Source organism: Astyanax mexicanus, chromosome 2, assembly GCF_023375975.1.
Source record: "Astyanax mexicanus isolate ESR-SI-001 chromosome 2, AstMex3_surface, whole genome shotgun sequence".
Classification (NCBI taxonomy): Eukaryota; Metazoa; Chordata; class Actinopteri; order Characiformes; family Acestrorhamphidae; genus Astyanax; species Astyanax mexicanus.
In genome coordinates, this window is record NC_064409.1 from 33,442,057 (window position 1) to 33,454,162 (window position 12,106).

Consider the following 12,106-nt stretch of genomic DNA (forward strand, 5'->3'; position numbering starts at 1 on the left):
AATGCTAGACTAGTTAACAAGATAACTAGTTAACAAGATTAGCCAACTCAGGTTAGCTAAATTAAGTAACTTGTTTGGTGAAAATGACAGTAAAACGCTTAGAGTAATTGAGGGGGAGAGCCTCCCGCCTCTGCTGCGCCAGTTCTGGCTCCAATTTGCCTCTACTGCGCAAGCGCACGCAAGATGGCAGCTTCCATTTCGGCCATATTTTGGCTTCAAAACGCTGTAATGAGAGTGAATGGGGACACCCTGTCTATATTTATATACATTCTGTGGTCTGTACACAACAGCAGAGCAATATATCCAGGTGCAGAGGGAGAAAATGTGCAGCTTTAGGCGTTGTTGAGCATTGTCGCTGTTAGAGTTGTTTAAATTAATAAATATGGTTATGAAATAAGTAGCAAAATAAATACATGCTTTAACAAAAAGCTGCAAAAGTTCATAGTAAAAATATGTGTATCACTGAGATGATTTGCTCAGGTACAGTTTCCTATTGATCGTTTAATTGATAATCTAAAGTAGATTACGTATAATAGGTGTCATTAAATTATAGTAATTGTGATAAAACAGCCATGGTGAACTTTTGGTATTCATAAAACGTGTCTATTAATATGTACAATTAGTCTAATTTGCTTTAACTGTTTGTTAAACATATTTAAATTGTCAACTATTATTGTGGCATTTATTTATTTATTTAACTAAAAATTTTACTGCCAATTTTAATTTGAGTCTCCCAGTATTATAAAACAGCAAGTTATTGTATTCTCTTATCGTATGCTATTTGGAGAAACTACATAGTACATAGTTGAATCTAAATAGGATTAAGCATTCAATGCAGAAAACCTCAGTTTAAAATAATTTAATAAATTATTTGAATGTCTTGTATTTTTTTTAATGAAGCTTTGATTTGACATACACTACATTCTAAGATTTACCAGACACATTAAGTGTATTTGCACAAAGTGTCGGATCCTGAATCGCAGCCTGAATTTTACTCGGTATCGGATCGGAAGGGAAACCAGTGTTACGGTGAATTTACACTGCTCCGACGCAACAACGCACAGCGACGGATCCCATTCATTTTCAATGGGAAGCGCCGCCTCCGTCAGACGCACTCGCGCGGTGCATCATGGGTCCGACGCGTCGAGAGCGGGGGATGCGATGCGATGAAAAGTTGAGCCGAGCTGAACTTTATGCAAATGAGTCCGTCCAACGCAATGCGTCTATCCAATCAGAGAGCAGGTAATGCGTCCTCAGCGCAGCGCATGAAAAATTTTTAGTTCCGCTTTCAAGCGTCCAGAGAAGCCTGGAAGAGAAGTTTCAGGCTTCCCTGTTCTTTATAAAATCCCTGCTGATTCACAGGGACTCTGTCAGCGAGGAGAAAGGCTGCTGTGATTGTTGGAGTCTCTGGTGGGTTTTTAAAATATTAATATGTAATTTAATTGGAAACGTTTGCTTTTTTCAGCTTATATACTGCTCACTAGACAGTGTAATGAAGCTCATTCAAACATTTATATCTATAAAGACACATTTATATTTATTAAGTATTGGAAATAATAATAGCTTATATAAAAAGCATTTCCCATTTATTAAAACGATTTAATTGGACGACGCAGGGAAAGCCTTTGTCACGCCCACATGCGACCGGCTGGAGGGGGGTAGTGCGACCATGTGCGTTGCCGCGTCGGAGCAGTGTAAATTCACCGTTATTGAGCATCACTTGTTCTTAGATTCGGTGTTTTGGCCCCTGACGCTTTGCTGAACCCTGCGACCCGCTGGTCGCTGAGACGGCCGCTGATTGGCCCGTCCCGGTCACGTGACCGTCGTCCTCGTAGCTGGACTTTTCTCCGGCAGCGGGCAGCGGGCGCTCCGCCGTCTCACAGCAAACAAACACGAACCGCCGAGCCGCCGGAACACGAGCCACGCGGACCGGAGCTCAGCGAGCATGGGAGACAAGAGGAGCCCAACGAGGTAAAGAGCGAAGTAAACAATTAAATAAATAAATACATAAATAAATATGAAGCGCGGGCTCGCGGGGCTCCGCTTGCCCCCTCAGTAAAGCGCGCTCTGCGGGGGGAGCCGCGGACATGGCGCCCGCCGCGCGGTTTACTCACTAACCCGAGAGAGAGAGAGCTCGTTACAGAAAATCACACAGTCGCCTTTTTTCAGCTCAGACACGTGGTGTTGCTCGGTGTGTGTGTGTGTGTGTGTGCGCGCGCGCGCGCGTGCCTATGTGTGTGCGTGTCTCTCTGTTCGCAGGCCGAAACGACAGCCCAAGCCCTCGTCCGACGACGCCTACTGGGACTGCAGCGTGTGCACGTTCAGGAACAGCGCCGAGGCGTTCAAATGCATGATGTGCGATGTCCGCAAGGGCACCTCGACACGGTGAGTGACTCTACGAAGCCTTTTTAGCCTCATTATCCTCGCTTGCTGCTTGAACCGGACGATGGCAGACTTATCTGAAGCTCGGCGCAGTGTCAGTGTGCCTCTGAAACGTCGATTAGACGTTAAAAGCACTAAACGCTGCTTCGTGGAGCATCACAGAGCTTGCAGTTCAGCTGAAGTAGTTTATCAATATTGGGCATGAATTTTTAATGACATCTTGTCTACAGAAGTGAAGCTGAAGGAGTAGACTGCTGTAATGTGGCCTATTGAGTTATTGTGTTAGCTTTGAAATAAAACCAGTATTATCAGTGTGTAAACACGAGTAGAAGGCAGTGGAAGTAGCCTGTCAGAGTCTGTTTTACACTGTATCCAGACACGATTAGTTTCTTAGGGGGTCCTGGGGTAATTTTCTCTTTTATGGGGGGTCCCTGTGATTTTATTCCCGTCCGAATCGATCGTATGTGTTTTTGTCTGACTTTTGTCACCTCGCATTTCTTAAAATAGCTATTTGTCCAGTGCTATGCAGGTAATTACACTTTTGGTACACATTTCCACGGAGATCCACGTAAACACAACAGCGTGTGGAAATGGAGGAGCTACGGAACGCGATGTCATGTGACCGAGAAAGCCAAAAAACTCACTGGTCCTCCTTTTGATTTTTGATAGTCTGAACAGCCAGAAACCGCACATGAAGTACGACTTTTACAAATCAGATCCAAACCACATTAAAACACCTGTTGTCTCAGTTTGCACACTCAAACTGCATTTTAGCGATTTGTTTATGATTACTCACAGCGTGACAAACAACAACCTCATCAAATCCAGAGTGACAGATGTGTGGGGGTACAAGATTAGCGCCAAAATGTTATTTACTTACACCCACCTCATTACCACAGCAGCCCATGCAGACATACTACATTTGTAATCTTCAGACACACAAATCCAATCTGATCACTTTGCAAACAACAGTGAAGACAATCATCTCTCGTGAATTTCCATTCAGTTTGAACATCGAGTGTTCTAGGTTCCTGTTCACATTACCAGGCTAAAGTGACTCAAATCAGATTTTTTATGAGTGAAAGATTTTACTTTTACAGTCTTGCCATGTGGGTTAGACATGTCATATCTGATCTTTTTAAATAGAATTTGAGTCAGTTTCATATGTGGTCCTAAACTGAATACGTATTTGATTTGTGGGCGTGCAACATTAATGTGAACAGTCAGATCAAATTTCATGCATCTTTATGCCTGTACCAGCATCATCACAAAAACAGATGCTGCCAGTTTGCATGCATAATAGTATTGATGTGTGCCTGTGTGCCATTTCAATAGCAGATTCGTTCACAATACAGACAGAAAAGGCTCACTTACATTTGAGAGAAAAATCTGATTTGCTTATTGATTCTTGTTTTTCGACCATTGCCAAAGTGACTTTTAGATTTTAGATTTCCTGTGTCTACAAACCCCAGAAAAAACACCAGTTTTGAGTCTTGAGACATGTAAGCCTGATGATGTGAATGTAGCCTAACTGTTTTTAAAGTTGCACAGCTAGAAGTCATCCTAAAAAACTCAATCCTGTTTAATTTTTGAGCCAGAGAAAGGTGAAATTCAGTTGAGATTGCATTAGATTTTAACTATGTCCACCTCTGTTTGTTACACAATCTATCAGTTCAGTGAGGTTATTTAAGGACTCTGAGTTTGACCCTTATTTATTATTAGGTGCTATTTTATCTGTGTCGGTTCACAAATCATGAGAACATCCGAGCTGTGCCTGGCAGTCAGTATTATTTGCCTTGCTTCTGCGCTGACACCTCAGCTGAGAGGCAGAAACATGGCATATGAATTCCCAAATTACATAATCGCATATTTGGCATGAGACCATTCTGGGTGTTTTTTCTTTTTCTTTTTTTTTTTTTTTTGGTTCGGTTCATGCTGCTTGGAAAAGTCTTGCATTTCCACAGCAGACAAGCAAGTTAGTTCAGTGCATTCTATTTTTTTCTCTCGGTCTATGTTGTCAGTATTGTCCAGCCAGAGAGAGAGAGAAAGAGAGAGAGAGAAGCTATACTGCGTGTGGCAGCTGGCTCCCAGACATCCACAGCTCATTAGTATTCAATGGCTTAATCAGGCGCGTGTCATCAGAGGCAGGAGCACCTCGTCGGGACATTTAACCACTGACACGCACAGAAACACTGACATTTTGTCCCTCTCCCTCTGCCCTGGCCTCTTTTATGATGCCCATGAGATGGCAGTTGTTGATGGGTTTTAATGATGATGTGCCCTTCTGTGACCGATACGAGTTGCTGCGCCACAGAGACCCACTGAAGCGAAAAATGCTTTTTTGGTCTGACAAGCTAAGTATCATCAGGCAGGTTTCACTTCCAGTTTGTGATTGCCATCAACTAATCCATTTTTGTGCTGTCTATTGTTTGTTGGCGTCAATAGCTGCTTTCATCTCTTTCGGCTGGATGTATCCTCCTGCTGAAATGATGAGGGGGTGGCACTTTTGGTCACAGTTGCTTGCAGTGGTTAGCAGGTGAAGATAAATGTTTTATGAGGCAGAGGTTTAACTGAGCCTGGCTGGCAGGTGTCGAAAGAAAAAGCCATAATTGAACGGCAAAAAGGATGCTTGCAGGCAGTTTGCCGGACATGACAGTTGAGACGTGGGGCCTGAAAGGAGTGAGTGCGATCTGCGGGCATGCAGTGATGATTTAGCCCATTTTCGTTCTGTGCACATTCATCAAGTCAGCATGATATGCTCAGGAGCTTGTGCACTTTGAGGGGTGCTCATTGAGTGCCTTTTCAATTTTGCCTTTACTTCCCTTCATTCTAAGAGTGGCATGTTTGCCTAGTGTTGACAGACTGGCAGGTCACTGAAGAGGCACTGGTGCCTCTTGCTGAGTGTTTGAGGCCAGACCGCCCCTGCACCAGCAAGCATTCCTGCTAATCTGAGTGCTCTGGCACTTTCTGCCCCCCAGCAAAAACACTCTGCTGAAGCATACATAATGCCGAACGGTTCCTACCTTTGAAGGGGGAAAAAAAAGATTTGCTTTTCACCAGGATTCATACCATAACCTGATGCCCCCTTTTTATGGTGGATTGAATAGGCAGGAAGTATTGATTTGAAACCACTGCAGTTATGGGTAATTGTGCTATGTCTTTGTTGGCCTAACAGATTTTATAGATATAGATAACTCTTTTTTATATAATCAGTGGGAAGACTGTTAAAAAGTTGTGGAATTGCTGTTATCGTAAACTTTGCTGGAGTGGTGATGGATGTTTTGTCTTGATTTCATAAGAAAGAAGCCTGTTTAGTAGAGGCAAACCAATGCACAAAATGTTAACTTTTCTTTAATAGGCGCTAGTGTCTACACCAAGTTAACATCTATAGTTATATTTAGTAATCAACATTTATTAAAAAATACAGTGCTATTGTGCAATTTAAAATTAGTAGTAGATGAAATAAAACAAAAAGTTCCCTTTAAAATCCAAATGAAATAAAAATCTAAAAATAGAATAAACAGACTGTATAGGGCCCGAAAGATGTATGTTGATGTCCAATTAAGCCAGTGAAACGTACATTTTTCTGCTGTGCCAAAACTAACAGTGTGCAGAAGGTCTCAGCAAACTGCTTTATTCATGAAATGGGAAGACAGCACATTAGCTGCCTTATCCACCGAAATAATCTCCCCTGAAAAAGGAGATAATACCACAGGCATGATACAGCTAGCCAAGGCATGACTAGTTGTGCGCATGAATTTATGACAAATGCTGACCTAATTTTGAATAAGAGTGGAGAGGGGAAAGGAAGGAGAGAAGGAGGGGGTAGGCGTTGATGGCTGCAAAAGAGAGAGCAGACGAAGGAAGGCAGTGGAGACTGCAGGAGAACAGAGGAGGAGGGAGAGGGCAGGAGAAAAGAAAAGGCTAGCAGAGGGGAAAGGAAAGGAGGTTAGAGGGGAGGGAAAGCATGGAGCGGCAGGAGGTGCAGGGCCATCTGTCAGACAGGGGGTTTGGCACTGGTGCGGAGGAGAGAGCAGCATGCTGATGGCATGCTTGCACAGTGTAACACATTAATCATACACTCAACCTCCTGACTATACATTGCCTCGCAGCACAGTCATCACACCATAACACTAAAACCTGACACGCTCAACATTAGCTAATGGTAACAAAGGCTTTACTACAGTATAGTGTTTACAGTAGCCAGGCTGCTCAACATACCATTCGTTAATAATTATTGCTAAACTAGCTTTCACTAAAGCTGGCAGTCGATCCCAAAAAAAATAGTCAAGCATTTGGTTATTTTGATTCAGCTCCAAAGCCTCAGACTTGATTTCACACAGTTGCTATCAAGTTTGCTCATGCCTGCACATACACAGAGTGTGAGATATTCTCCTGTCACTGGCTAGAAAGCTTGTCTCCAAAATATATTTTTAAATTTGGTGTGTTACAAATTAGAAAATGGACAAACTAGAAAATAAATTTAAATGGAAAATGGAAAACTACAATCAGCTTGCAGCCAAACATCATCAGCCAATGCTCAAAACATTAAACCACCTAAAAAGATGATGGAGAAGAATCAGGTACCGGTACAACCCGTTAATAAGCATTTTGTTGTGAGCTGAAAAATGCAGTTGACAGTTATGGTCCATCCAAGAAAGAACATGAGATGCAGAGATGCAAGTCAATAGTGATGTCATTGTCTTCTCAATTTACTTGTGTTGGTATTCAAGATCTTGTTGCATCTTGTCATTCTAAGTGAATCGAATGTGTGAGTTAGTGTAAGTAGCTGCTTGAGCAGCTCTGATGTGGTGTCCTCTGTGGCTTTGTATGTGAAAGCTGAGCTTGACATCAATGCAGTAATCTAACCACAGCGGTACTTTCAATGTATTTGTTGCGAAAGAAGGCTGCTGCAAAGTTTTAGAACACACTGGAACTGTCTCGCTTCTCACCTTGAGGCTACAGAGGAATTGAGCAATGGCAAATAAGGTTCAGTAAAATAATCCATTACCCAACTTACTCGGTAAAATTAATGTATTTTATAATCTTCCTGTATGAAAAGTCAGAACTCTCTTTTTTTATAACAAGTAGTAGGAAACCATACAAACCATAAAACAGACTATTTATAGCAGACCAGGCCTCAGATATGTTACCAGATCAGACAAGTATTGACCACAAGGGTGGTTGGGCAAGTAATACTATAGCTAGACGATTTAAGTGTTTTTACTTTACCTGCGGCTTTTTAGAACACAAATACAGCACCTTGCCAGTTGTAAAGCAAGAGGTGAATCTACTGTTTTTTTTGGGTTGTGTTACCACTGATGGCATAGTCAGTATTACAATGGGAAAGTCCATTTAAACTTATGAAATAACAAGTAGCTTTTAGCTGGGCTGCAGTGAGTGTGTAAGGCAAAAGTTTCCAAAACTCATAATTTCACTACTTGTTGGCCCAATCCTATTCTTTTTTGTACCCTTACACCCTGTTTTAGAGTGTAACCCTTCATCTTGCAACATAGTTACAAGGGGAAGGATAAAATCCCCCCCTAAGAATTGAAACAGCTCTTTAAGCACACTACAGATTTATAGCAGTGGAGCTCTAAAGTTCAGCAACCTAGCTGCTGCTTAACTGGCTACTTAATTTTATGGCATTGTATATCTTCCAAAAGGAGGTGGTTGGTGCCTCAATTAATTAATTACTATTGTCTATTCTTTAATTCACCAGTGATGTGGAGCTGAAATGAGCTTTTATTACCTTTTATTTTATTATTTTTTCCATACCACCTTAAATGCTGCAGCCAGTTGCACCATTTAAGATAGAACGTGAAATTTAGCTAGCTAGCTACTGAGATCAAGTATTAGCAATTTCTTCATGCTTGTTATGAAGACAATGGCCATAAAACATTGGAACTACATATAAAACTATGGTAATATAGTTGTTAATTATTATTTTTAACAAAGAAAAATACATATATTTGTGTTTTTTTTTGGTCGCTTGTTCTGCCATCTTGCCAGTGATTTTCATAGCCATCTATTTTAAATGTGTAAGTCCTAAAAAATCTCAGTTTGAACACTTCCCTCTAGCTCTCCAGGCTAGGAAAAATTGGGACACACTGCCCCTAGGCGTGCACACGCAAAAAAGAGGAGTAGGGCCAAGGGGTAAAATGGGATTGGTTTGTTATCCGCACTCTCACTGCGGTGCTTTAAGTGTACTCTACTATACAGTGCAGGGATGCATGCCATGGTACATCTATATTGTTCATCTTTAAAGAACAAGTTTGGTTAAGCCTTTTGCAAACCTGTTAATTTTTGAGTTAACTATAAACTAAGTAAGTTGAGTTTTAGCCTAATTTATTAAAAAAGAATCTCTTCCTTATCTTTTGGTTGCTGACCTGTCTTAGACCAAATGCAGAACAGTGTCCTTTGGTATTTGCACCCCCGGTGTGTTCATATATAAATTTATTGCGTGTTAATTTATGTTGTTTTGGACAGCAGAGGTGCATTGTTTTCACCCACTGTACCAAGCAGCCAGAAACCAGAGACTCAACAACCAATAATATTGAGTTTCCCTGAAATTCCCAGCGCTAATGTTTTCTCGCATGATTCTAATGTAAGTGGGATAAATGGTGAAGGAGGAAATTTGCAGCAGCTGCTATGTTCTAAAAGCTTCTCACATTACTGTGCTGTCTACAGATTGGATTTCTCTACTAGTTTTGCACAAGCCTCTGAAACCTTGGTGTTTTTCTTCAGGTCCTGTTTCAGACTACACTAGATTAATTTGCATTTCTTGCATTTATGGTTTGCTTCCTCTGTCTCTCACATCTCTCTCTTTCACTCTCTCATTCTTTTTATTTTATTTTCCTCTACAGGAAGCCTCGTCCTGTCTCCCAGCTGGTAGCACAGCAAGTAACGCAGCAGTTTGCTTCGCCCACTCATCCCAAGAAAGAGAAGAAGGAGAAGACGGATAAGGAGAAAAATGAGAAGGAGCCCACACTGAAAAGGAATAGCCACAAGAAAATGAGGTGCATCATTTTTTGTATTTACTTTCATGTTGTTTTAAAAGTTTAGGATTGCATATTTATGAAATACCACTGCACTGCACTGTATGCTTCAGTGTATGCATTAATCATATGGTTTAGCAATTAGCTGGTGAGCAGAATTCATAAACCTGTGCTATGAGTGACTAAAGACAAGTGACTGTAATACAGAAATAAGTGACATAGCAATGCAGTTGATGAATTAAACTGTTTATTATTTTCCTGACTTGACATTAACCATTTCATGAGTACCTGTAAGTCTGAGGTCTAAATCAAGTGTACCACACTCACTCTCTACACCACTCCCTAAATCAGATTTAGCTTTATAATTTTTATTAAGATAATGAGGAAATGTGAGGGAACAAGATCAACAGAATTCATTCAGAAAAGTCAAGGTGTGGTTACACTAATTAAACACAAAATTATTACTGTCTTCTTCCCATAGCATGAATGATATGTTTTTTTTTCACTAGTACAGGTCCTAAGAGTGTTTCTAACCTACATTGTTTGGTCAGGAATATGGGATTTTTGGTCTGAATCAAAATATTAGGTGTAAAAATTGCCACAAAGCAAAAGACCAAAATTTGATGAAACTAAAAAAGATATACTCAATCCAAATCAACTGAACCCTGGTTCAGTTTGTTTTTTACAGTAGTTAGGACTTTTGGACCAATTACAGAAAGTTGAGACCTATCCAGATAGCACCTTTTGTCTGCACCGACCCATTTTTTCTTGTGAGCAAAACTAATGTGACTGTCAGGTGTGTTTTGTTGTCCTGCGGAAGCTCTGCGCCATATTTTATGTTACACCCAAAATGCACCCATGAATAATAAAGCAAATTAGTAAATGCCTTTTGCACATTTTGAGCCAAGCAAGGCATACTTTTTCCATCCTCACGATAATAAAAACACACTGACACTGCTCACGCATAGGTAACTAAAATAGGATCTCTTATCTGTAAATAGTGCTGAATATCTAAACCGAGTTTTAGATTTGGGTTTTGCCTGTGCAGATTTTTCATTTATTGTTATAAGGCTTTCGTCTTATATACTAAATTACACACAGCTGGACTCTATTAACCAATTATGTGATTTATGAAGGTAGTTGATTGCACTGGATTTTATTTAGGGGTTTCAGAGTAAATTTTTCACATCACACTTTTCAGATTATTTGATAAAAAAATTGAAAACCATGTATCATATTTTATTTCACTTCACAATCATGTGCAACTTTGTTTCGACCTATAACTTAAAATCTTAATCAAATACATTTAATTTAAGTGTGGGACAAAATGTGAAAATGTATATTTACATTGTTTGTATCTCCCCCTCACAGGCCCAGGTTAAAAAACGTGGACAGGAGCAGTGCTCAGCACCTGGAGGTGACCGTAGGAGACCTGACAGTTATCATCACAGACTTTAAAGAGAAAACCAAGCCCTCGTCCAGCTCCTCTTCGAGCGCCACCTCGGCAGATCACCACAACCAGAGCGGCTCCAGCTCCGACAACACAGAGAGAGGGTTCTCCCGCTCCTCCTCGCCCCGAGGGGAGGCTTCTTCAGTCAACGGAGAGGCCCACTAAGAGCTGACCTTGTAGCAAACCCCCTATCCCCTCGCACCCCAGTGTTCTTTTTGCACCAGAACATGCACAATTGTGTGTGCGCTTGTGCGTGTAGGCCAAGACTTGATACTTGAGACTAGACCCAGGCACTATTGACCAACCACCATTGCCACATCTAGAGGATTTAAGCCCCAGATCTTCCAGGACTCAATGCTCCTGCTTTGTTATTACATGGAGAATTTGTTACAACACCTATTAAGTCAGCTGGAGTGAACTTCTGACTTCTTTTTACAGGACTTCTGATGTTAAAAATTAATGACTTGTAACAAGTAAGTGATTTACTGACCATACAGCGGCAATTCGACATGATAGTATTGTGCATCGAACCAGTGTTACTGTTGATTTGCATTTAAAGACTACATCTACTCTTGTCTTATGTAATGTTATGGCATGGTTTGGGTTCCTTTTTTCTTTTCTTTTTTTATAGGAGCGTTGAGTGCAACACAGAGAAGCAGATGGACTGCCTTTCTGTAATTGTACAGTCTTCTATGGATAACTAACTGTGGTAGCAACCAGAGTGTTTGTTTTTTAACGTTTTATTGTTTCCTCCCTCACTTGTTCATTGCACCTGCTGGCACTTGGTGTAGTTTATAAGGGGGGGGAAATGTAGTTTTTGATGTTTGTTTGTTTTAAGGTCTGATTTTGAGAGAATTGCATCAGCATTTTAGTTTAGCCTTCCACTCAGATGTACTGTAATGTGTTAGAGCGTCTTGGTTCCTCTCACCAAGATAGCTAAATAAAACAAAATGTTTAATAGTAAAAACAAAATGGAAAATGTATTTGTAAGATGTTGACTTTGCTTTATTCCCTCCTTTTATAATGAGCAGCGGTACATAAATATATTACAGTATAGCAATCGTCTCCTAATAAAATCTAATATTCAGACTTAACGTATGTTTCTCAATTGATGGAGTGATGTGGGTGGTGTCAAGACATAAAATCATGCATTTGCAGTTTTATTTTAGTTTAAATGTTTCTTTAAGGGTATGTTTGTGTACTTTTAATTGAGTGTTCCTCTTTCTCGTTGGTCTAAGGCACACCTTCTCTGCTCAAGCCAACCTGATCAGGCATA

The 12,106-nt window shown here is 40.7% G+C and overlaps 1 protein-coding gene across 1 annotated transcript; it reads left to right on the forward strand.

Moving 5' to 3' along the window:
- Positions 1-1,727: 1,727 nt before the first annotated feature.
- yaf2 (YY1 associated factor 2) lies at positions 1,728-11,813 on the forward strand. Its single transcript, XM_007245027.4, has 4 exons — positions 1,728-1,971; positions 2,260-2,385; positions 9,249-9,401; positions 10,752-11,813. Exons 1-4 carry the CDS (start codon positions 1,946-1,948, stop codon positions 10,993-10,995), a joined length of 549 nt encoding a protein of 182 aa, XP_007245089.1. The 5' UTR covers positions 1,728-1,945; the 3' UTR covers positions 10,996-11,813.
- The last annotated feature ends 293 nt before the right edge of the window (positions 11,814-12,106 follow it).

Excerpts from the sequence above, each read along its gene's own strand:
- yaf2 (XM_007245027.4), top strand. The coding sequence starts at position 1,946 with ATGGGAGACAAGAGGAGCCCAACGAG. Across the intron at positions 1,972-2,259 it reads GACAAGAGGAGCCCAACGAG|GCCGAAACGACAGCCCAAGC; the intron begins GTAAAGAGCGAA and ends CTCTGTTCGCAG. Across the intron at positions 2,386-9,248 it reads CGCAAGGGCACCTCGACACG|GAAGCCTCGTCCTGTCTCCC; the intron begins GTGAGTGACTCT and ends TTTCCTCTACAG.